The sequence below is a fragment of the Notothenia rossii genome, assembly GCF_949606895.1.
Source record: "Notothenia rossii genome assembly, chromosome: 12".
NCBI classification, from domain to species: Eukaryota; Metazoa; Chordata; class Actinopteri; order Perciformes; family Nototheniidae; genus Notothenia; species Notothenia rossii.
This window is the reverse complement of record NC_136911.1, coordinates 7,273,584-7,297,772: the sequence shown is the minus strand read 5'-3', so window position 1 is coordinate 7,297,772 and position 24,189 is coordinate 7,273,584. Positions and strand designations below refer to the sequence as shown.

Genomic DNA, 24,189 nt, shown 5'->3' with positions numbered 1-24,189 from the left:
TTAACATTTGTCTGTCTCTGCAAACCATTCAAGATGCATCCACGTCTAGTGCTGTGTACCTGGACTCACATTCAGGTTCAGGTCCGGACTCAAGTCCAGTACCGGTTCGGCGTACCGGTACGCAGCACTATCCACGTCTGTCCAAAATGTGATCACTTCATCCTATTCAACATTTTCATAATTAGCAGAAGGAAGATATGACCAAAATCGTAACTTTGGACCACAACATTCCAAGTGGATGTTTGTGCCATATTTTTAAGAAATTCCCTCTTTGTATTGCTGAGATCTTGTTGACAATTGAACAAAAAAATATAACCAGCTTTAAAGATAATCAGATACATTATTTATTATGGTTCTTTCGACAGGCAAGATCCAATCAAAGCAAAGGATAAACCAAAAGCACATTCATTGATTTTTCTTTAAGAACAGAAAAAAAGAAAGGTTGTGAATCCTGAGCAGAAGGTCTCTCGTCCCCCGATAATCACACATGGAAAAAAGAAAAAGGCATGGTCATGGAGGGGGTTTATTTACTTATTTATTTGTATCTCATAAATCCATCTCTCCATTAAAATGGGTTGAAAGCAGATTAAAAATGAATCTTCTATACACATGGTCTCCAGTAAAGGGGCATTCTGTACAGTGTAGTTGGTGTTTACAGTGTGTATCTACACGCGATATGTTACAGGTTGGATGCGTTTCAGGTGGCCTACGCTGCAGTCGGCACAGAAACAAGACCCCTGCTGCATGACCACATACTGACTGATGTTCAGTAACGTGACTCCACGTTTCTCTCCAGGTGAAACTTCCTCTAACTGGCTGCAGTGAAGGCAACCTGAAACGTCCCATCTATTTCTGATAGAAACAAAAAGGCATCACAGATTTCCATCAATGGAGCGGCGGCTCTGTGTAAATAATTATAATATTTAAGTACTTTATTTACTTTCATTATCTTTATACAATGAATATTCACATACACAGTTGATTTTCTTTGATTACATGTTTCTGTTCAAATTAAGGAAGCACAAAGTTCTGCAGTTTTGACTTCTCTTTAAGTCGGCTCCTTTTGCTACAGTAAATGTTTTCTTCATACTGTCGTCAGCTGAACGTGTTTTATACATGACTGATAGCTCCTCCGAGAAGAAAAGTCAGCTTGCTGCAGTGGCCTGACAACATAACGCCATAGAAGAGAAAGGAAAATGGCATGCCGCTGCCATAGCTGCATTTAGACCACTGACTGAAAGAATGAGCACCAGAGCTTCGAAACAATGGATGGTTAGACGATGAAAGCAAACGACATGTCCCCTGAAGAGTTAACGGAGATAAAGGACAAAGGGGAAAGTGGGGGTGCAAAAAATGTAAAACACACAGAAGTCTCATCACTCTCCAAACAGGCTTGAGGCTGCTGAGGAGTTGCGTTATTTGGTCTGTGGCACTTTAGTGTCTTGTTAATCATTATTTGTATGTTAAAGGCTATTTTCCTGCAACCTAAGGGATGAACACACGTCTGTTTTAAAAACTAAAGCTAGCTCGCCTCAGGAGGAATGAGACTGAACACGGGCTGGATCAATTAAATGGTACGATCCAGAAAGTAGGCTCAGCATGGCTTCAAAGTTATTTTGTCTCCATTACACACAAGACTTAAATTTGACAGTATTGTTACATTCTAACAATCACATACAGGTTTATGACCCAGTCACTACTTTCAGAAGCCCATCACTTCCCATCAGAAAGTTTTGTTTAATGCCTATTTTTATTTTACCTGGCCAGTTCACACTCAGTTTGCGCTCACTGCATGCACCATTTAAGACATGACTTATGAAAGGTTTTTTAAGTCCATAACCTCCTTTATGACCTGAATATCATTTACATGTAACTTTGACATTTTTGAAGCCACATTAGCTTCAGTTGAGTAATAAATGAGAACAGTGTCTTCAAGTTCGTGCAAAGATGTACATTCATTTGAAGGAGATGCTCTTTAGACCTAATTACAACACAAGATGGCTAAATATCATATGCTGTGTTTGGTTTCTGATTAACATTTTTCATTTAATTATAATATATTTTACTATTATAATACCTATAACAGATGGGTTTAAGTACCTTTGATCAAATAAGGATGCCATTGGCTGTCTTATCCACATAGGCATTAGATCATCAGCCAAGCACACAGGACCCATCGAGCCAGTCGTTTTTTTTACTTTTTTGTGGAATTGTTTTTGTTGAAACAGCTTTAAATAAAAACTGAGTGCGTAGACTGACTTGCTAACTGAGTCATTAGGCAGCAGGGTAGGTGGCTTGGCTCACTCTTTTAGTAGCCTTTCTCCGCTAAATGAATGAACTCACATCTTTATCCAAGGACAGATGACGGTGCTTAGTGAGAGGCTTTCTCTCTGCAGTATATCCCCAAACACTTTTGATGATAAAGGAAAGAGGGCTCAATAAGCAACAAAGCGTCCATGCTGAAATGTCTGTGTGTACAGTGGGTCTCAGCATCTTCTTTTCTTCACAGGCAGTCATGCAAGCACGCAAAAAAAATAAAATGACTATGATTCAACAGGGGGGGGAAATAAATTCAGGCACCAGACCCCAATACTACTCTCGCCAGTTAGAAGCTCTATAGAACTAGAGCTTTAAAAGAAGATCGCGCTTCAACTATAAAATCCTCTCCAAAACACTTTTTTAGTCTCTTTTAAAAAGATGCAGTGGGGAGAAAAAGAAAAAAAGTATCCAAGAATTCTGTTTGGAAACAGAGGAGCAGAAAGGCTGAAATGCTTGCATATTTCATGATGGGGTTTCATATAATATTTTAAGGGATAGGAGGGAACAGGATTGCGGCAAAAACGATGCTGCAAATTAAGATTTGGTTTAAAATGACAAAATAGCTTATATACATTGGTGGTTATCTTGTGCAATTCTTTTTTTGTTTTTGTTTTACTTGGCTGAATAAACAGCGATGGGAGAGGGAGGGAAATGGGAGAGGACTCCTCCCTCTATTCTTGGCCAAATCCTTCGGTTTCCTCGATGGCAAAGAGCAGCTTCTCTTTCAGCTGCTCGAAGCTCTTATAGGGAGGCAAGTCCAGGCGGTTGAAACTGAGACAAAAGGGGAGGATGAAAGGTCAGCACAAAAGTATGGAGTCTTAGTTATTTGATGAATTGGTTAGTTTGCTTTCCCTCGCATTGATTACATATTAAACCAAAGGATATTGAAAGCTTTTATAGTAAATCGCAGCGCGGCTTTCATTTACTTTCCTGACGAACTCATTGAACAAATGGCAGTGACTGGAATATTTCTGTGAAGCTAATGGAGGTGTTAAATATCAGTCCAGTCAGAGCATAACACAGCAAATCCCTGTGAACAGTCATAAACTCTGGTTCCCGATTTTACAGACTTTACTAAAAAGAATGTTATTTTGGTTAAGATCCTCGGATAAAAGGATCATTTAATATACTTGAGAAATGAGAATAGTTATTGTTTCCTCTAATAACTAAAATCACATTGTTATTGCGAAATCATTCAAACTAATTGCGATATTTTCCAAATGGCTCATCCCTCATCAGCGGTAGAGCTTTCTACTCACCATGTGTGGCTCCGAGGAAGCCACGTGTCCTTCCCCACCTTCTCAATGCAGAACTTCTGCGGCCCGTTACTTCCTGCGATGCCAAATAAGAGGAGAACAATTTAAAACAAAAGATAGACAAGTGCGTAGTTTGCATGTGCAACTCTTGTTGTGTGAATAATTGCGTGGCTCTGCGTGTCACTGACCCATGAGTTCAGCAAAGCCACCCAGAGGGAGTCTGCAGGTACCAGTGACAAACTGCATGAGCCGCAGCCGCACTTCGTTTTCCACTTCTTTCACCAGCTGCAGGAGGAAGTGACCACACACACTCATCAGGGTCCACACACTACTGACCAGACGGCCTGAAACATTTCTAATAAACGGTAATGAATAAATGGTATTGGAATGAACGTTCACTTCACAGGATCTGGTAGACATTTGTGCAGTCAGCATGCTTATGGCACATTCACTTCAAAAGCTGGAGAGTGGCATTTAACTGAGACAAGGCTGGAGGCACACATGTAATCATCATGCCATTTATTCAGCATCTTGATTTGCCAAACCTGTCCATTGCTACGCTGATTTTACCACAATTGTGCCTGAAATCTGAAATCCTTTCAACAACTGGGGAATGGGATCGTAAACGAGAGTTGGGTTTATAATTGTACCCAGTTTTGAAACGAGGTCTGAGTTAGTTTGACCGTACCTGCCAGAACCAGATGATCTGTTTGCTGTTCCGTGTGTAGTGACGGTACACTGTGTTTCTCTGCCAGTCCTGAAGGTCTACCTCCTGCATGCCGCACAGCATCACCTGGATCAAACACACACATCAAAGTCAATCGACGAAGTATTTGAAGTAATGATGATTGGGTTCAAAGCTCCGCGGAGTTGGGCAGATTATTGGCATTAAAACAAAAAGGCACAACGGAAACATGGTCATTAGCCTCAAATACAGCTCGTCGTTGCACTACCAGCATCAGGATCTGCTGCTCACCTCAAGTTCCTTTTCGTCGAAGTACTGGAGCCACTGAAGTGGAACCACCTCGTTGAAGCCGTCCAGAAACGCTTTGGTCTGACCTTCAACCCCGCGGGAGAACCTCCACTCTGCCATAAGGCTGCAACAATATACTTTGTTAGTTTAAAATGTACTCAAAATGACGTGATCTCAAAATGATGTGATGAGGGTATATATATATATATATATAGTTGGCACTTTGATAAAACAGCTGTTAAACTGACCCGATGTACTCCTCCTTGTTCTCCTCGGTGACTAGAACATTGGTGCCGTCGGGTTTGAGGTCATGAGAAGTGATCTTCCCCAGGATCTCCATGTCCACTGAGAAGTACATCTCCAGACCACACTCTTCAATGTTGTTGTCCCTGAGAAGAGTGAAGTAAGAAAGGGTTGAAAACATTTATATGGAATAACAGTGTCTCTTGATCTTTGAAGGCTAGTTTGGCCTCCTCTAGAGGTCAATCAAAGTATTTAAAGTGTATTCGTCTAAAATTAAAAAACTTACCAAACTCAGAGAAAGCTGAAATAATAAATAGGGATGCACCGAATATTCGTCCACCGAAAATTATCGGCCGAAAATGAAGAAACAAGTTTACGTTGATCATACTCCGCATATTTGTCCGGGTGTTTTGATTTCAAGTGGTGGAGTAATCCCGAAGTGGTGTAAGTCTTTGCAGTTACACCCCCTCGAGAAATGTCAGCTGAACACGTTTTACAAATCGCAATCCGCGCCTCTTTCTCTGATATTTTGAAATATCTCCAAGCGGCAGACATGTTGGCTGTGAGCCAGCCGCGAGCATGGTCGCGCGCCGTGCTTGTCGCCGCGTTTTGATTACGTCATCACAACAACACGTTAGGTTACCAAACTTGTAGGTGCATTTGTTGTTGTTGAAGGCCTGGCTGTTACAGTCTTTATTTACACTATTTTGTTGTAGGCCTACTGGCCTAGATGTTTATGCAGTTTTAAAGCACCTTGGCTTTGCTCTGAATGCACTTTGTTGTAGTTATCCTACAGAGAAAAGAAAATGCACTTGACTTGGAATGAATGTACTGTATGCATTCAAAAGTGCTGAATAAATGTTTTATGGACCCATAATAGTGATTATTTATTTAAGTTTTGCCATAATCATGTCTTTTTCCATAATCAGGTAGCTGAACAACATTAGTAAAAAACGTATACATTATATATATATATATATTAGGGCCGGGACTCGATTAAAAAAATTAATCTAATTAATTACAGGCTTTGTAATTAATTAATCGCATTTTTAATCACATAAATATTTGACCTGAGAAACGTGAGAAGCAATTTTTTTCACATGGATTTTAGTATACCATTGAATAATGACTGAATACATAAGCTTAAGCAACAAAACGTTGTTTATTTTTTTCAAGGTGGTTCTTAACAAAGACCAACAGAAAAGTGCAATTTTTGCCATAAAGTGTAGCAATAGCATATTTAGGAATATAGTACATTTCAGAGATTCAGGTAGCCTATAGGTAGGTAGACCTTCTGTAAACTATAACACTTTGTTTTTTAAGTAAAACACAATACTTTCAAGTACATTCAGAACATTGGAAACCCTGACTATTAGAAAACATCTCTCTGTTGCTTCAGAGGCCATAACAGACTTTGTTGATTTACCAACAGTTGATTTAAAAAATCAATCAATCAATTTCAGTCCAACTCTCTCAATAACCTTGGCCAAAACAATAAACAGTTCAACATAAAGTGCCAGTTGCACCAACAACGTAATAAATAGTTCAACATAAAGTGTACCATTTAAAATAAAATAAAAAAGTGCCAGTGATTGACCTCAATCCCTCCTATTCTTCCAATATCCTGATGAAAAATAAAATCTCTCTGTTGCATAGGCCACAGTTTGATCAACGCGAATTGGGTGTGGGTCCTTGTACTCCGAGTCGGGCTAACGTCCACGCTAGCTGCTATAGGTTTTGCATTGAGGTGATACTTGAGGCTTGATGTGCTGCGGTGATATGCAAATTCCTTTTTGCATAATTTGCAAACAACCGTGCTCTTATCGACGCTTCCATCCGTCCGTTTTTTAAAACAAAATGTCCCATCCACGGGGCCAACCAAAGCGGTCTCATCAGCTTCTTCGTTCATGTTTGACTATTGTTCACTGTGGTTTGTTGTTGTCTGAAGTCATGAACGTTAGTTGGTGCTCCAGTATAATCGGTACCCCTGAAACTCATCCAGTGAGAAACGTTCCACGGTGCAAAAATAAGTGCGATTAAAATGCATTAATTTTTTTTACGCGTTAATTTTTGTGTAATTAATTTATCTTAATTAACGCGTTAAAGTCCTGGCCCTAATATATATATATATATATATATATATATATATATATATATTTCTATTAATCATTTTCGGCCTTTCGGCATTCGGCCAACTGTTTCCTATTTTCGGTATTGGTTTCGGCCAAGAATTTCCCATTCGGTGCACCCCTAATAATAAATCTTATTTTTGCAGTTTTAGAAAAGTGACACTTGTCTTTTGTTCTTTATTAGGAGTTGGTTTGTTGTATAACTCAATGTTGTTGTTTAACAGGGGTGTCTTAATATTAACAAAGTGACATTAAAAGGTTTTTTAAATAGTCTGAAATGTATTTGGTGATAATTATAAGTAACTCTATGAAAGTGGGAAATAATGCTAATATGTAACTCTATGGATGTTAGCAGAAATGTGTATCGTCTAAAGACATCGGAGCTAGTGAGACACAAGTGTGAAAATGCAAACTGGCTCTTTAATCAAAGTCTTTACCAAAATGAAATGAAAAACGGACACGTGTACCGAAGGCTGTGCAGAGCAAAGACACATTACCTGATCCATATGAGTGAGTTGTAGAACTCTGGGTCGATGGACTCCAGGTCTTTGAGGATAAGCTTCTTGTTCAGCATGCGTTTGTAGAAAGGCAGAGAGAAGCCTGTGTCGATGAACTTGCCGTGGAAAAGTGCCTGCAGAAAAGAATTGTTTGTTTTAAAAGAGAGCACTTAATAAACTTCTTTGTTTAAACATGATTTAATAATTGGTGTTGATTGACGTTTATTTCTTATTTGAGTCATCATATTTAAAGTAAAAACGGAATTTGTCGTCATGTTGCTTAGCAGCACTATTGGTGTGTGTATGAGGGACTTGCCATTGCGATGAAGCGGCCAATGAAGCAGAAGTAGGAGAGGTGGTCCGGGTTGATGGCTGAGGCCGGGTTGATCTGCAGACAGTAGTTGCTCTTGCCCGCGTACTCAAACAGACAGTACATGGGGTTCAGCACTTCATGGGACAACAAGAAGAACCACTCTCTGCAAAGTGGGACAAAAGACAGAGGCAAGGAGATGAAAGTGTATTTCGGGTAAGAAAGAGTGGGAGACAAGAATTGAACATGATCAAGAACTACTTACATTTTGCAACAAAAACAAATGTTCTCGTTAAATCATTTTGAATTCACAATATACTTTGTTTTGTACATTACCTGGCTAAGCCTCCATAGTCAAGACCCTCCTCTCCTCTGAAGATAACGTAGAGTCTCCTCCTCAAGTCGTAAGGCTTCAGGGCCATAATCTGATAAACAGAGAAAACACACAAGATCAGGAAGTGACATAGGATTCAAGGATTCAAGGATTCTATTGTCATTTGTGCATAGCTACAGGGAAGTTATGACAATGAAAGTCTTCGGCACAGTTGGCAGCAGTTTGTCCAATAAAGCAGAGGAAAACTCTGAATGTTGGCTGTGAAGCATCACGGCACTTGATTTGCATTACTGTGTGTGCTGTTTAGCATTAGTTTTAGTTTGAAGCGCACAGTGGTAGAAGGATCGTCTTACTTGCTGGAAGGAGTCTTCAAACAGCGTCTGTCTGGAGACGGTGATCTTCACATGGCTAGGGAGAGCATTTGACTGAACACAGACACAAAGGGGGGAGATATGAGTGACTGAGTTAAAAACACATATTCATAATATAATAAGATTTGCATTTTGTTATCTGAAAATCATTGCAAAAGAACAGATTCTCTCTCTCAAAAAATATAGCTCCGCCTCAAATATTACAAAACTCAGGTGCACAAGTGTAAATGAGGGACTTTAAGACCATCACCCCAACTTTAAAGTCTCTGCAGGGTCTACTGGTCTGCTTCAGAATTGGATGACTTTTTGTTATTAAGTCCTGTGTTTACTGACTTTTGTCGTTATTGAGAACCAGCGATGGCGTGATGGAGAAGGACAGAGCAAACACCTACCTGGCACAAGTAGCGAAAATGGGCAAGCTTCCACCGAAAACTGCGTTCATAAGCAATCTGAGGGCCTTTGGTGCTGGAAAGAATGAAAACATTGAAAGAGATCAAACATAAATGCATAAGCTGTTAGATGCTAGTCAATGGATCCTCCAGGGGGTCAACATCTTCCACATATAATGAAAAACAAATACATGGACGGGTGAAATATGAACTGGTATGATCTCTTGAAGTATGCCGGAGAAAATTAAACTAATGCCCTGAACATCCCTGCGGGCCATAGAATCTTTGAAATGAAATACCACAGGAGAAACATTTTTGTTCTGAATTAATACGTATTTTCTTTTACTTATTGGAGCTATAGGTAGAACATTAAAGCAAAACATGACTCCATCTGGTCCTAGTAAAGTGCTCTCTTTGCACAAGCTCCCATACATTCTTCAGGCGACGGACAAACACAGCTTGCAGCAGCTGCTTCTGTTACATTGGAGGTAATGTAAAGCAGAAAAACATGTTCTTACACAGAGGATTTTCCAGTGCGGGGGTCACTGAAAGTGGTGGTTCGCGTGTTGTGATCCACAAAGTAGCGGACTCCTTCCCTAGTGTAACGGATCTCCCAACCTTCAGGAAGAGGGTCCTCATTCTGCAGCCTACACACACACACACACACACACACACACACACACACACACACACACACACACACACACACACACACACACACACACACACACACACACACACACACACACACACACACACACACACACACACACACACACACACACACACACACACACACACACACACACACACACACACACACACACACACACACACACACACACACACACACACACACACACACACACACACACACACACACACACACACACACACACACACACACACACACACACACACACACACACACACACACACACAGTTATATACAGGGACTCTCAACTGTGTTTGGAACACATTTGAAGTGATTTGAACACAGACATTAACATGGGTTGTGATCTTATGTGTAACAAACTAAAGCTGCTGTCAGATTCAGACAGGCAAGCGCCATTTACATTTGTAATAGTGACACAATGATAATATGTTGAACGTGGACAACACAATTCCACAAGGGTATAAAAACTCTACTTTTCTGTTTAATCTGATTAGAATAATATTAGGCCAGGCACCTTAAAGCTCCAGGGCATGCTTCTGTTAGCTATAATGCATAATATGACTTTTGTATTTACTTGTATTTCAAGTACTTTCCCACTTCACTACAGCGGCTTTGTGAAGAACAAAGTTGATGTTTTCTTTCTCAGCTTACCCTTGTGTTCGGGGGTCCTCCCACTGCGTTGTCTTGGTGCTATGGTTGACAAAGTACACTCGGTCATTGGAGTCCACTCGCCTCTCTAAAGTTGATAAAAACAGAGTCAGGAATCTGTAGATTTAAAAAGGCGTAATGGACACTGTGGCCCCTCACTGCGGCGGGACATGTCAGATTATCATCAGTGCTGACTGCTGAGGGAAGGCTTGAGAGGAAAAGGAACTATTTCCCTTTTTAAGAAAAGTACATACAGTACAGACACCAAGTGAAAATAAGTACAGTATTTAGAAGAAAGAAAGTGAACTCACCCCATCCAGGAGGTAGCGGGCCAAGAGGATCATTCTCAGCAGACATCATGGATGCCTGAATGCGAGGGATGCACACAAACACATTCATTTAAAAAACAGGAGGAAGACACAAATCTGGTGAAGAAAAAAAAAAGAGACTCCACAACAAGGAAACAAGGTTCTGGGAAATGAGATAGGATCCAAATGAAGTGTTGTTGCTGGGAGAAAGGCCTCTGGTTGCTGGTTACTGCTCAATACCTCCCAGCTGTCTGTCTTTATGATTTGTGTTGTAAATTAATCATCATCAGTGAAGATGACATCACTGCAGAGATCAAAGACTTAAGAGATGGACCCTATCCGAGGTGACCAGATTAGGGCAGAGGAAGGGGATGGCATACTTTCAATTCTGGCAAGGTAGAATTCTCAGGTAAAAGGAGTTGAGTTTTGTATGTGTGGGGTTGCACAATAAATGCAATACATTGGATGGAATCTAGAATAGAACAAAAAGATTTGTTTTCAAACTCAAATCAGAAACTGGGATTTGATTTCTAAAGTCATCAGGATGAAACGATTGATATTGACTTGCCAATTAGGAAAGAGAAAACATAGTTGGGAGAAAATATTCCAGATCATTTTTCTTTTTACATCCATATTGTAGAATCAATTTTGAGTTAAGGCTATTTATTAATTAATAAAGAATGCTTTCACTTTTGTCAAACTCACATTGTTCTAAATCGCATTAGTATATGCAATACAGTTTTAAGTAGGAATAGGAATGCCTGCACTCTTTAATGGACAGAATAAATCAATAACTGCAGTGTGAGAAAAAGGTTTTAGAGAGTACTTGTCCATGGACAAGTGAGTTTGGCAATTTACTTGTCCGAAAACGACACAAATTGGGGCCACTGGAATCTTCTTCTTCGCCATCGTATTTTACATTTTCCACCGCTAACGTAAGTGAGCGGTAAGATTTTACTGCATCACACATAGTGTTGGGTATCGTTTGGATTTTAACGATTACGGTTCTGCTTTTCGATTCCAGTTATTTTCGGTTCTCGATTCCGGTTCTTTGAGAGGGTAAAAATAAGTCCCATGACAAACTGGGAGAAAAATATATTCATGAAAACATTAAGTCAAATCTGTATTCCTATTTACAAATCAGTTCATACTGTTTAATTTCTTACGATTATTGAATACAATTATATACAAATAATCTCTGCATTGTTTAGTTAGTTCTAAGTGGTGCAGTTTGAGAATGTACAATTGGCCCAGTCTCCTCTGATGTTACACTGCAACCTGCCTGTGAGACAGAGTCCAACCACACAGTCTGTGTGTCCAACACATGTCCTGCAACACACATGCTGCAACCTGCCTGTGAGACAGATTCCAACCACAAATGTCCAACACATAGGCCTAATAATAATAATAATAATAATACATTATATTTATAGCCTAGAGGCCTAGCGCTTTTTTAAAACTCAAAGACGCTTACACATGTCCTACAATACACATGCTGCAGCTGCCCAGCTGCTCACTGTTTGTAAAAGTAAATAAATAGTATTTTCATTTCAATAATGTGAGTCTGGGGGTCCGGGGATGTGAGTACAGCGCGAGGACACAGACAGGGAGGATGCTTCACTTCATAAAGGAAATGGCGGTCAATATTAACAACACAGGAGCTAAAACGCTTAATAACCTTCATTACGTGTTAGAGAAAGAACATAAGAAAGTTTGACAAAGATGAGGCTGTTAAACGGGCAGTGGATCCGCTGTGTCTAGAAAGAGAGGGAGAGAGAGAGACGCTGAGCTGCGCCATGCAGCTGATACGGAGCATAGAGAGAGAGAGAGCTGCGGTCCGCGGGGCTTGGCCTCGCCTCCTGTCCTCACAACTCTTATCAATCCCGGGACCGGACAATTGTTATTTCTTGTTCCTACTTGGAACCAAGTTTTGTTTCCCAACCCTGCCACTGTGCTGTGCTGTGCTACACTTCCCTTCCCTTCCCTTCCCTTCCCGCCCCGCCCCGCCCCGCCCCGCCCCCGGATAACTGTACAGAAAGCGGCGAGATGCATTTCCTTAGGAATCGACAAGCAGAACCGAAACTAACATTTCTAAACGAACAATGGCGGACACGTACAATTTGCGAATGAGTTCTGCCTTTTGTAAACTGAATTTATCAATAATTTGTCAATAAATCAGGGCGAAAAACATCACTTGTCCGCCGAACAAGTCAATTGAAAGATCTACTTGTCCGATATTGTAAATTACACGTCCCGGACAGTGGGACGTGTACTTTTTCGCACACTGAACTGATCAAAAACATTCAAGACTTGAAAGCCCCAACAGTTGAGTAATTATAATTATATACACTCAGTAATTATAACATCATTTGTCATTAAAGATATGTAAAAGATATTCTTTGAAAAGGACAATGGGGCCATTTCAGAGTTTAGATAATGGGAAAAGGGTTCTGGGCCATAGAACATCCAATATCTGAATCATTACAAACAAAAGGCCAAGAGATCATGGAAATCACAGATCAACAGAAACTAGATTATCTTTAAAGATATCAGAAGTGCTCTCATTCAGAGCCACACAGATCTTCTTTGTTTTCTGTTTCACTGGGGAAGCACTCGGGAATGGTTGAAGACTTAAAAGGAGGGGGCGACGTAAAACTGACACAAAACAACAACAAACTTTTGCCGAGCCAATTGGAGAGTTTCATCAGCAGCACGGGGTAAAAACCACCAATGAGCGCTCAGCTCGAGATACCAGTTTTCCATTAAGCATTTCGCTTCCGCAGCCCGTGGAGAGGAACTGCGCCGCCTCGCCGCGCTCTCAAGGCTGCGGGCGTCTTTGTCCCGCGAGATTTCAACGTCTCATGGAGGCGAGCCTCCAGAGCAAATCGAACAAAATGACTAACCATCATCCAACGCACTAGCAAGACGTTGATCGAAATTGTGCAGGTCTGCGCAGGTCTCGCTTGTCTCATACAAGCCTACTAGCAATTATTTGCCCAGGACTTCTGCTTTCAGACGTAGTTAATGACTAAGTTATTATCCTATCCGATAATAATCCAATTCAGAGGCAATAATGTAATATAATACATCATTCTATATATATATATATATATATATATATATTTATATATATGAAAATTGAGTTTGACACCCCTGGGTTAAGGGGACATGAGGATGTAGGAAGGGTGGGGGTTGACTTACAGAGTAGAGGTATCTCTGGTTAAACTGGTGCATAGCTCCCTGCAGCTGGCTGCGCTGGCTCTGCCACTGCTCAAAGTTGCGGACCGACTCCATGGTGGGACGCTGCCATGTGGTGGTGCGGGTGTTGTGGTCCACGTAATAGATCCTTCCCCGGTCATCTACCCGGCGCTCCCAACTGGCAGAGTGAAGGAGACAATTAGCACACAGGCACACAAAATGCAAGCTTCAAATGAATGTATGAAAGTGAAAGTAACCAATAATGGAGACCGATGTAAGAAAGGCAAAGATCCACTGGTAAAACGTACTGATGGACCCATTAAAGTTACATTTCTGAGAAATGGTGATGACCACAGAAAGTGAGCAAGAGAGAAGCACCCACCCTGGTGGTAGTGGCTGTGGTCTTTCCCAGGTGGTAGTTCTGGTGTTGTGGTCGACATAATAAGTTCTCCCATGCGGGTCTTTCCTCTGCTCCCACCTAAAAAACAGATAAATGAGGGGGACAAAAGAAGGATTGAAACAAAAAGCTACATTAAGTTGTTAGAAAGGACAAAGATGACGAGAAATGTAGTAATAACAAGTTTAACTTTTATTGCGAAATATGACTGTGTTTTGGGTGTTTGACACTTAATATTATAATTGCTTTGGTTAAAAAAAAAGGAATGTGAAAGTCAGTGAAAGCAGATGTATTTGTTACCCTGGAGGCAGAGGGTCAGGGGCTCCAGCATTAGGGGCCTGTTCCCTGGGCTTGGCCCCGTCTGTAGTTACGGCTGTACTGCTGCTACTGCTGCCACCGCCTTCTGCTGAAGCATTCTCGTCTCCGATTGCTGGGGGCGGGGAGGTCGATGATGAGGAGGTTGTGATGGCGGGGGGCCCTTGTTGCGGGGAGCTGAAAGTGGAGGAAGCAGCAGCAGCAGCAGTGCCATCAGTAGGCTTAGCAGAGGAGGAGGCTGGAGCCTGTGTGGAGCTTAGCAGGGTTTGGGGGGTCTCGTCTGGCGCTGTGTTGGGATCTGGCGGGGCGGAATCTTGATTGCAGTCCTGGTGGTCATCTGCAGGGGGCGGCACTTCTCCTGTTGTAGCAGACGATGGCCTGAGAGCAGCGTCACAGGACTCTCCATTGACTGCAGGCAGGTCAGAGAAAGACAAAGGTGCTGTTCACATGCATGGATTAATACCTCACCCACCCATGACATGATATCAGGAAAAGTTATGCATTTTACACAAATATTGAGAAATCTCCATCCCAGTTTCCTTCAGTCCAAGTTTAATTATTTGTTCTTTTTAGATGTTCCGTTTAATATGATATGAAACTGACATCCGACATTTTTGCATGAAGTAATACACCTAGTTGATGAGTATTCACTTGATGATTGGTTGTTAAACTAATGTTCAGTAAACGAAGAACCCAGTGATAAGATTTGAAACCATCCCAGATACTGTAATTCGGACATAAAGAAGAAGCTCACCTGTCCTACTCTCGGAGTCACTGTCTAAGGGTCGGTGGACCGGGGTGGAGTTGGGTGTGACGTCTCCATTGACGATGACGTGACCAAGGGAAGCGCTGCAGGAACTGGAAGGCACCTGAGAGCCCAAACCATTGGTTGCCGAACAGGAACTGGACCTTGGGCGCAAGTCTGTACCATTCACTGTGCTTTAAGAAAAACACAGAAGAAGTTCAAAAACATTGATCTTGATACGCAAACACCACACATAACATTCTATAACTATAACGATCATTTTAAGAGCCAATAACTTTTCGTTTTTACTACAGGCCCAAAACAGGCGTGTGTGTGTGTGTGTGTGTGTGTGTGTGTGTGTGTGTGTGTGTGTGTGTGTGTGTGTGTGTGTGTGTGTGTGTGTGTGTGTGTGTGTGTGTGTGTGTGTGTCAGTTTAAAGACTGACTTGACATTGAGACTGTTGTCTTGTAGGGGTAAGGACAGGACAGAATAGGATGGCTTAGTGATGTAATTGGCACAGCAGCAGAGGCCCTTTTGTGAGCCGGGAGAGTTAAAAAGGTGCCACAGACGCTCCCACACCAGGACCAATACAAAAACAGTCGTATGACTCGAGTCCAGGCATTGTCTAGGCGAGAGGTTGGTTGGTATGCTGCCAGCAATATAACTCCATTATCAGAAAAACAAGCCAACAACCAAGAAGGGAAAGTCAGAAAGGGTCATGAATGAGGTGAACTCTGATTTTACTTCTCGGCATATCTGCAAAACACAATTTTACGATACTATACCGACACATTTCCCACCCAAAATTAGCACCATGATGTATTAAAGCAGGCTTGAAACTATGAGACCAGCACTGTATTAAAACAGCCCTTTTTTTTCTTCTGGAACTCCCAGGGAGGGGAAACACTGCCAGGTTTAAAATATACCCCCGTTTGTGCCTGCAGTCCTCTCAGCAACTGCAATGCAGAGAAGAGCCAGGCAGCCACTTCCCCCTCACCCCAACCTCCCGTCTGTTGCTTGAGCATACTTGACTCCTTAGTGGCTTTACAACAAAAAAAACACATTTGGAGTGAAGGGCACTTTTGCCGTGTGACAAATACTAAGAGACTGATATCAGTAGGGCAGCACAATAACTTAAAAGCAAGAGAAGGAGAATGCCAGGGTTCAAACACATATATAAATAAAGGATATGTATGACAATAATGTAAAATATGCCCTTGTGTTCATCACATGACTCAAATGTTTGTTTACCTGCTGGCAGCCATTGAGCAAGAGGAGGATGAGTCTCCATTTTCATGGATGGCATCGCCATTCTGTTGGACTTCTAGGGGTTGGAGAAAACAATGCAAGATATAAAGTGCATATTTAGAGAATCATTTAAAAAAGAATAGTTGATAAGTGATTGAGGGTATGGGTTAGGTGATAAAGTACCAGTATATTCATCTGTGTGCATGCATCTGTGGCTTTTTTTCTCTCCCTGTGCTTCCTCGTCATACACCAGTACACATTGTAATGAAAATTGGCCAACCCACCACTATCACCCACCCCCGCTGTTAACATACTCAGCTCACTGGTGCCGTTTGCTGCATTGCCGTTGGTAAGCGGTGCCAGTTCCTCCTGGTCAGTAACAGTCAGACCGTCTAGGTAGACAGTCAGCTCTCCTGTGGGAACCACAGCCCCCTTCTGCTCCACGCTCAGCTTCAGCACCTCCTTCACATTCTCCACTGTACAGCCCAAACAGGGATGGTGTGGGAAGAGGAAAAACAATAGATTGAACCAAGAGAAACATAAAGCAAACCATGCTTCTTTTTTAGCATCCTATCAGTGGGAGAGACACATTTATCTGATATATGTTAACCTTAACAAGAACAAATGTTGTCATTGTGATTCGGATTATTAAAAAACTGTAATAATCCTCATTAGCTAGTCCAACTTTACAGTTCTTGAGTCTGCATCGGTCTGGTACTTTAGTCACTATGCCACAAATGTATTTTTAAATAATTAAAACATCCAACCCTATATTATAATACAGGTCTGTATGTTTGATGTGGCCTATCATACATTTCCTGTCATGCTGCTCCAAGGCTTGAGTGAGGTCCAGTGTGGCTCTGCCCAGCAAAGCGTCCGCCTTCAGGGTGTGGTGACTCCATACTCTGAAATCAACCTGCGTGTGTGGTGTTACATTCCTAAAAAGGTCAACGACAAAAAGAAATACACATATGTAAATCTTTAAACCTTTAACAAAACTTGCACATATTTACGACTTAATAAGAAAAAAGGCCAACAGTCAAAACATAGCATTGCTCAAGTACAGACTGGACGTGTCCTTGCTGCAGGAATGACTGATATATTCTGCTCACATAATGCTGCTTCAAAAAAATGAACAGTCAATGTTTTCAAGGTTTAGCGCATCAGTCTGAAGATAAATATCTAGGCTTATAGCCTAGACGCCGTGGGTAGGACTCACAACAGCTTGGCAAACATCCACGGTGCAAACACAGGATCACAAAGACAGCACCACTCTGTTCTGCTCGCAATAATTACCCAATCAAAAAAATAAAGCATTGTCTCTGGCATTTAGCCAGGCCACCCAGAGCTGTAAAAGTTTAAAATAATATAATGAGCTCTTTGTGTTGTCATACAACATTTCCCTTGTTACAATAATTATCACATGAACCCGCCAACCTTGTGTGTGTTACATAAGGATACACTGTAAACAGAAAAATAGCTAGAAAGGAGGACAGATCTGTTTTCTATCTTTATCTAGGCCTGTCGCGATAAGCAATAAATTGACTTCTCGTACCATAAATAAAAATGGACTCCATAACTTTTCTGACCTTGATAAATTGCCGTTTACATGCGTGTTTGTATAGATAAGGATGTGACCAGCATTTTAGCCAGGCGAGCTGTGTCTGCCGGCCAGGCGTGCTGTGAGGGGCGGGGATCACACACAGCCAGGTCAGGGCACTCCGCGTGCAGCAGCGTAGCAGCCAAAGGAATAATATAGAGACAAGCAGGAGACAACGTGTGTCTTACTCGAGGGGAATTTGAAGTTAAATGGAATTGGTTGCAAAACCTAATTCCACATCTCCGGTGTGGGAATATTTTGGATTTAAGCCAAATCAAAGAGGCAAACCTACGGACTTGAATGAGCCGTTATGTCGCATTTGTTTTAAAAAGGTAGCAACAAAAGCTAGCAATACGACCAACCTTAAACTGCACCTGAAACATAACCACCCCATTCCGTTTTCCCAGCTGGTAGCAAACACGGCAGCTGGAGATGGAGAGCCCTCACCTCAATACAGATTTGGATATGGCCTGTTGAGGCAACTGGGTCTTTGTATGGACAGTGGACAGTGGACTGTACACTTGACTGTTGTTTTAAGGAGGTTTGTTTTGCTTGTGAGACAATGTGTGTGTGTGAGTGTGAGTGTGAGTGTGAGTGTGAGTGTGAGTGTGTGTGTGTGTGTGTGTGTGTGTACCTACCTACCTACCGATAGAGCTCTGTTTTCCAGCCTGAGTCTATTTAATTTATTGTTTTGGTTGTGTGTGATTTAATACATTTTTTATAATTTAATACATTTGTTTCATTTATTATATATCATTTATATATTTGAATATTATTTCACATTTCATTTGCAATGTTGAATGTTCAATAAAAAGTTATGTTTGAAAGGATGTACTTGAATTGTTATTATACATTATCATTATTTCAGTGGTCTAAAATGGTCTTACAACAGTGCCGACAATATTATCGTTTATCGCAATAATTTCCAGGAAAATGTATCGTCCAACAAAATTAATTATCGTGACAGGCCTATCTTTATCTCATCAGCTTTTCATGATCAAGGGCCATTTGGAGGTTAACATGACTCTCTAGGAATATTCTTTTAAGGGGGAGTATGAGATGACTATTCTTGCATAGCAACAATTATCTCCACAGTGCTGTAAGAAACGCAATATTTGCTACTAGGGGAAAAACCCACTGGCTTGTTTGCATTTCTTAAACCTATATTGACGAACCACACCAGGAATTGCATTGTTTTTGAAAACACCTGTTATAAACTCGGTTTCCCTCACGATCACGATCTTCCAAATGACGTTGATCAGAGTGTGATCTACTGCATATTGTTGTGGTAAGCTCTGGGAAGAGGAGAACAAATATCTTGTAAGAAGGCTTGTACCCACTGTCTACTTTCAGTGCGACAGACTATGGGAAAACATACTTTATGTCTCAACTCAGAGATCTGTCTCTAGTTTTATCTCCTCTGAATTCTAAAATGACTGGAGATTCACGAGTTGTCCCTGGCACTCATTTAGGAAGCACACTGTGAAGGTGAACTTTTGTATATAACATTCTCTAACACACACACAGACAAGCAGATACAAAAGAGGTAAAGTGTTGCTTCTTACAGAGTGAGCCTCTCATCCCATTTAGGACTGGAGGAGCTGTGAGACTTTGCTGTGCGGCGCGACTGCCCCTCCGCTGTCACCTCCACATAAATGGCTGTCCCAAACAGGCTCTTCTTCCTCTTGATTTTGGCACAGGAAACTGGTGGTGTGTACATAAAGGGAAGTTAACAGTATATAGTGATTTTTTCCTCTTAAACATTTGACAAATTCCCTATAAAGTTGACAATATCATTCAGATACACAGTGATTCAACATGAGCTCTCCAGGGAAAGGACAGGGTCAAGCCCCTAAAGCAACACTGCAATTCCAGTACAGTGTCCGGGACTCACCGATGGCATGGAGCTGTGTCGTTCCTCTGTGGTTATGGCTGGACTCTGCTCTGGATGAGGCCGTGGCCATGTCATATACCACAGTGGGAACCCTTCAAAACCACACAGACAAATAAAGCAAACTTCAAACCCACAAGACATATAGCCAGTAAAATCCTAAAAAGTAAAAACGTAAACTTAGCAGGGTTCCTATAAAAATGCAGGCTGTGAAAAGCTGTTTCTACACATTTGAAATATTTGGTTGAAGTTTGTGATTAAAGTTCTTTCAGCTCTTAGCTATTAACATTTTATTTCATTACGTCTATGATTTGTTTATCCTTTCAATTGCTTCCCATATTATAATCAAAACAATTTATACTTACAATTGGCGTGTGCTGCTAGACCCTCTGGTTCAGCCCACTCCGTGTCCCATGGTTCTTCTAAAAAGAGAAAAGAGCACATTTTTAGGAGAAGGCTGGACTTAGTTAGCGCATACTGCAGGCATTCAAAAAGGATTCTTGTTACAGTAGAAGTCATCCATTAAACTATTTATTTTTCAGGGGTAACGTCAGACCTCACAGGAATAACAGAGTTTATTAGGCTCTAACGTAACTATGGTTTGTTACTTCCTGGTTCTACTATGTCACATTAAGGGTACTCAGGGTTTTTGCTATCCGAAGCAAAATTACATAATAAACAGTTGAAGGGTGGTCAACTTTGTTTTCACTTTTCAGCTGTTGAGTTACCTGTTTTGAACCTGTCTGATCACTCACTGCAATGTGCCCAGTTCTTTTGCAAGGCTGTACAGCGGTGTTTTTGAGTAAAACATTCTCTATAAACAAAGCAGTCAAATCTGTTCTTCCTACATCAAGCAGCATAATTTAACGTGCAAGTGACGTCTGGAGGCATGAAGAACAACAAACTACTTAAGCTCAGGTTTTTTTGTGTAAGGGGGAGTGTTGTAGATGCCATTAAGAAACAAACTTGATGTACTTGTTGTAAGTTCCATTGTGTAAAAAAGGTTACGATGCGCCTCAATTGGATAGTGTTGTCCTGGAGTAGTTACTGTACAAAATCAGAGGTTCTTCATATTACAGGCATCAAAGATTGTATTGCTTCAATCGACAACATAATCCATCAATGCTGATTGGATATCCACATAAAAAGTGGCAAAGCATACCTTTAAGGATCCCTAATGTCACACGTTTTGCAAACCAACACAGAAACCCAGAGCTACATAGTATTAAGAGTTGCCTACACTGGAATACATCTGGACAGACAATGATGTCAAGGGGGGTGTTTGCATTTGCCCTTCAACCTTACACCCCAGCTAAACAAAACTGGGGGATAAATAAGTAATAACCTCATTAGCACAAAACAAGAACACTAAGCCATAACACACTCTAGTGATCCTAGAATCTCAGAAAAATGAATTGTATTAAATAACAACAGGAGGCAATGGAAATGTCATCTTTACCATTAAGTTGCTGCTGAAGTGACAACTGCCTGTGAATAATTTCCTCCCATTGAAGCACTAATATATACCGAAATATATACAGTTTGTGAGCGCCTGAGCTGTGAAACGACTGTCTAAAATACAATCACCAAGACAGTATAGAATCTTTCCATTAGACACTGATACAAATAAGTCATGTTTGACTGTTTCTCTTTGAGACTAAGGCCATCCAAAGAAAATGAATGTAAGAACACTGGGCTTTAGTTGTATTGAAAAGGATTCCAATCAGGTATTAACTGAGCCCAAGTTAGTCATAGTTAGGGACATAACCATTAGGCCTATGGGCCTAAAATGATCAGTCTGGACTGTGGAGTGAAAGTGGGACGTTGTTTTTGTTCTGTATTTATAGAAGGTGTATTGAAAATTGAAACAGTGTTACATAGATAACAATATGTCTCATGTCAGGCCTGTGTTTACTTGTGCCTTAAGTCAGGTATTGTGCAAAGAATCACCGTGTAGACAAACATTTTTAAATGCAACGTTTGTTTCTTTTTTTATTAAACAAAGTTCAGTAAACAAGCCCTTGGATAATTAAATAAAACGAGCAGATTGCTCTCACTTTGAAACTATATTTACACCATATCGTTATGTTAACAATGACTTTTGGGTAAACACAAACACTGACTGACAAAAACTCTAATGTTAACGTACATTGGCTAACTTTTGGTAGTCTACTGACATGCTAACGGTAATGCTAGCTCACAAAGTAAGGGTACCGTAAACTTGATAGGCAAATAATTTTCCTACGGATAGAAGTCTCAATTTAGGCCATGTTTAACGTTAAGCTTATGTATGCAGCAGACATGTCATATAGATACAGTAACTGCTAACGACATTTATTAGCTACCAGCAGTAGTCTGCAACTATAGCTAGTCAGCTAGTTAGCTATCAGTAAGTTAGCCCACTTACGGTTAGCCATTAAAAAAATCCCCGTTTTAGTGACATTTGTTTGACTTAGGAACGTACCGCTGGCTGACTATCCTTCCACCATTACGAAATATAACTAGCTAGCCAGGTGGTAATATCCTCACATAATTGATGTACTATATGTGTTTGTTTAGGCAGTACATCTTGCAGTAAAGCAGACACCGCTAGTTTAGCAAGCTAACATTACAAACTTAGCCAAGTAAGCTATTATCCAACTGCAGCCAACTAGCCGGCTTGCTAACGGTTTCAACGTTATTTAGCAGCTTTGCTAGCTGTTCGCCATAATTGAGCTAACGTTAGTCAAAACAGTTTGACAGGATGCGGAATACAGACTTGTAAAGGACTCATTTTTGACATTACAAGAAATTGTTTGGTATTGGTTAAGTTAGCTAGGCTGCTTTGTTTTACCTTATCCGCTGTTCCGATCCTTTCCTACCAACTGCGTCTTTGCGCTATTAACGTTACGGTTTTCGGTAGAAAGCCCAACCGTATAGGCCCCACAGCCTGCTAGGGTTCTCTTGCCATCTCTATGCAGAAGCCTCCGAGCAGCAAAACAAACGGGCGACAGACGCGCCACCCCAAATATTGCTGTGCAATAACACGGGACACAAGATTAAGTCCTTTGAGTCAATGCATTGTATATTATGTATGATGTACATTGTTGTTATTGCACAACGTTTGATAGACAGTTAGACCAGACCAAACTTTCCTGTGCATATCATCAATAACTGTAATTTAAATATAAATAATGTGTTTGTTTTTTTTCACAAAGAAAGACACTATTTTGTCAAATCAAACGCAACACATCATATTATACCTTATGTGAATTCTAACTTTGTATCCTCATATCAAATTATCAATGTTTTTGTATTCTTATATTGCACAATTTTATTTATTTTTCTCAAATCTGCAGCAATGTTGCTCGACCTATTATATTTTATAGATTTCTAAACCAGGTGTAAGGAAAACTCAATAAAACCATATGAAAAGAACAAATTATTTTTAAAAGATCACTTTGGTAGTGGCAATATAAGTAGCCCAGATATGGATTTATTTTAAGGGATCACAAGCCAATAGCTATTTTACGATAATCCACACCTTGTTCTCTATTTGTTCTGTCCAAGTGATGGACTTTCATGTTCAAATGTGTTGATTTAGTAAATACCCATTCCAGACACTCCACACAGACATGTTTACACATGGTGTAATCTGTCAACTCAGAGGCACTAGCTGCTCTTTTTGGCTTCTTTAATAGCTCCTGTTATGGTGTGCCATATCTCATGTTCATTATTCAAAGATAAGATACACATTACACATCATCCGTGATATAACCCACGGTCAGTGTGTGTTTTTGTTCTTTTAACATCTGATACCCAGCACAATCTGGGCATATGTAGGTTTTTATTCCTTTAGTAACGATAAAAAGAAGGTTATCTTTTTGTAGGATTGAAATCCAGATATTACAGTAAGGCTTGTACTGTACATAAGTCTGACAAATAGTGGACGTCAATAGGTAAGCCTGGTGCTTATTATATCTGATGGGTCTCTTAACTGTTATACTTTCTTAGATTATCCAAATGTCTTAATGACATGCTGTGACATGTGACACATTCCCCGAGCGCTGTACTGTAGCTGCCCACTGCTCCTAGGATGGGTTAAAAGCAGAGAACAAATGTCACTGTGTGTGCTGTGTGCTCTGCATGTGTGACCATTAAAGAGAATTTCATCCCTCCAATTCTATTTAATTCCTCCAATTCTATACATGATGTGATTTGACAGTGACACAGACCGATTAAAGTATTCCATCATATTGTTTTCTAGCGTTTGGCAGTTATTTTGACTAAAATCTCACTCAGGGCCGCCCCTGGCCAACTTGGGGCCCCAAGCGACATTGTGAGATGAGCCCCCCCCCCGAAC

The 24,189-nt window shown here is 40.8% G+C and overlaps 1 protein-coding gene across 2 annotated transcripts; it reads right to left on the bottom strand.

The window, feature by feature from the left end:
• Positions 1-320: 320 nt before the first annotated feature.
• Positions 321-22,838, bottom strand: wwp1 (WW domain containing E3 ubiquitin protein ligase 1). Of its 2 annotated transcripts, none has more exons than XM_079661603.1 (25): positions 22,681-22,838; positions 20,213-20,269; positions 19,851-19,942; positions 19,522-19,660; positions 17,170-17,294; positions 16,671-16,832; positions 16,360-16,432; positions 15,118-15,302; positions 14,349-14,772; positions 14,034-14,129; positions 13,655-13,829; positions 10,457-10,511; positions 10,149-10,233; positions 9,340-9,468; positions 8,825-8,897; positions 8,415-8,486; positions 8,064-8,152; positions 7,734-7,893; positions 7,418-7,551; positions 4,797-4,937; positions 4,552-4,672; positions 4,264-4,368; positions 3,764-3,860; positions 3,579-3,651; positions 321-3,090 (listed from the first exon to the last, which is right to left on the bottom strand). In XM_079661603.1, the coding sequence occupies exons 3-25, from the start codon at positions 19,918-19,920 to the stop codon at positions 2,991-2,993; spliced, it is 2,883 nt and encodes a 960-aa protein (XP_079517729.1). In that variant the 5' UTR covers positions 19,921-19,942; positions 20,213-20,269; positions 22,681-22,838; the 3' UTR covers positions 321-2,990. The 2 variants fall into 2 exon arrangements, with proteins under 2 accessions (XP_079517729.1, XP_079517730.1); XM_079661604.1 differs by having other exon boundaries at positions 16,680-16,832.
• Positions 22,839-24,189: the final 1,351 nt, after the last annotated feature.

Excerpts from the sequence above, each read along its gene's own strand:
- wwp1 (XM_079661603.1), bottom strand. The coding sequence starts at position 19,920 with ATGGCCACGGCCTCATCCAGAGCAGAGTCCAGCCATAACCACAGAGGA. Across the intron at positions 16,833-17,169 it reads GGAGCAGCATGACAGGAAAT|TGGAGAATGTGAAGGAGGTG; the intron begins GTATGATAGGCC and ends TGGGCTGTACAG. Across the intron at positions 4,369-4,551 it reads TCGACGAAAAGGAACTTGAG|GTGATGCTGTGCGGCATGCA; the intron begins GTGAGCAGCAGA and ends TGTTTGATCCAG.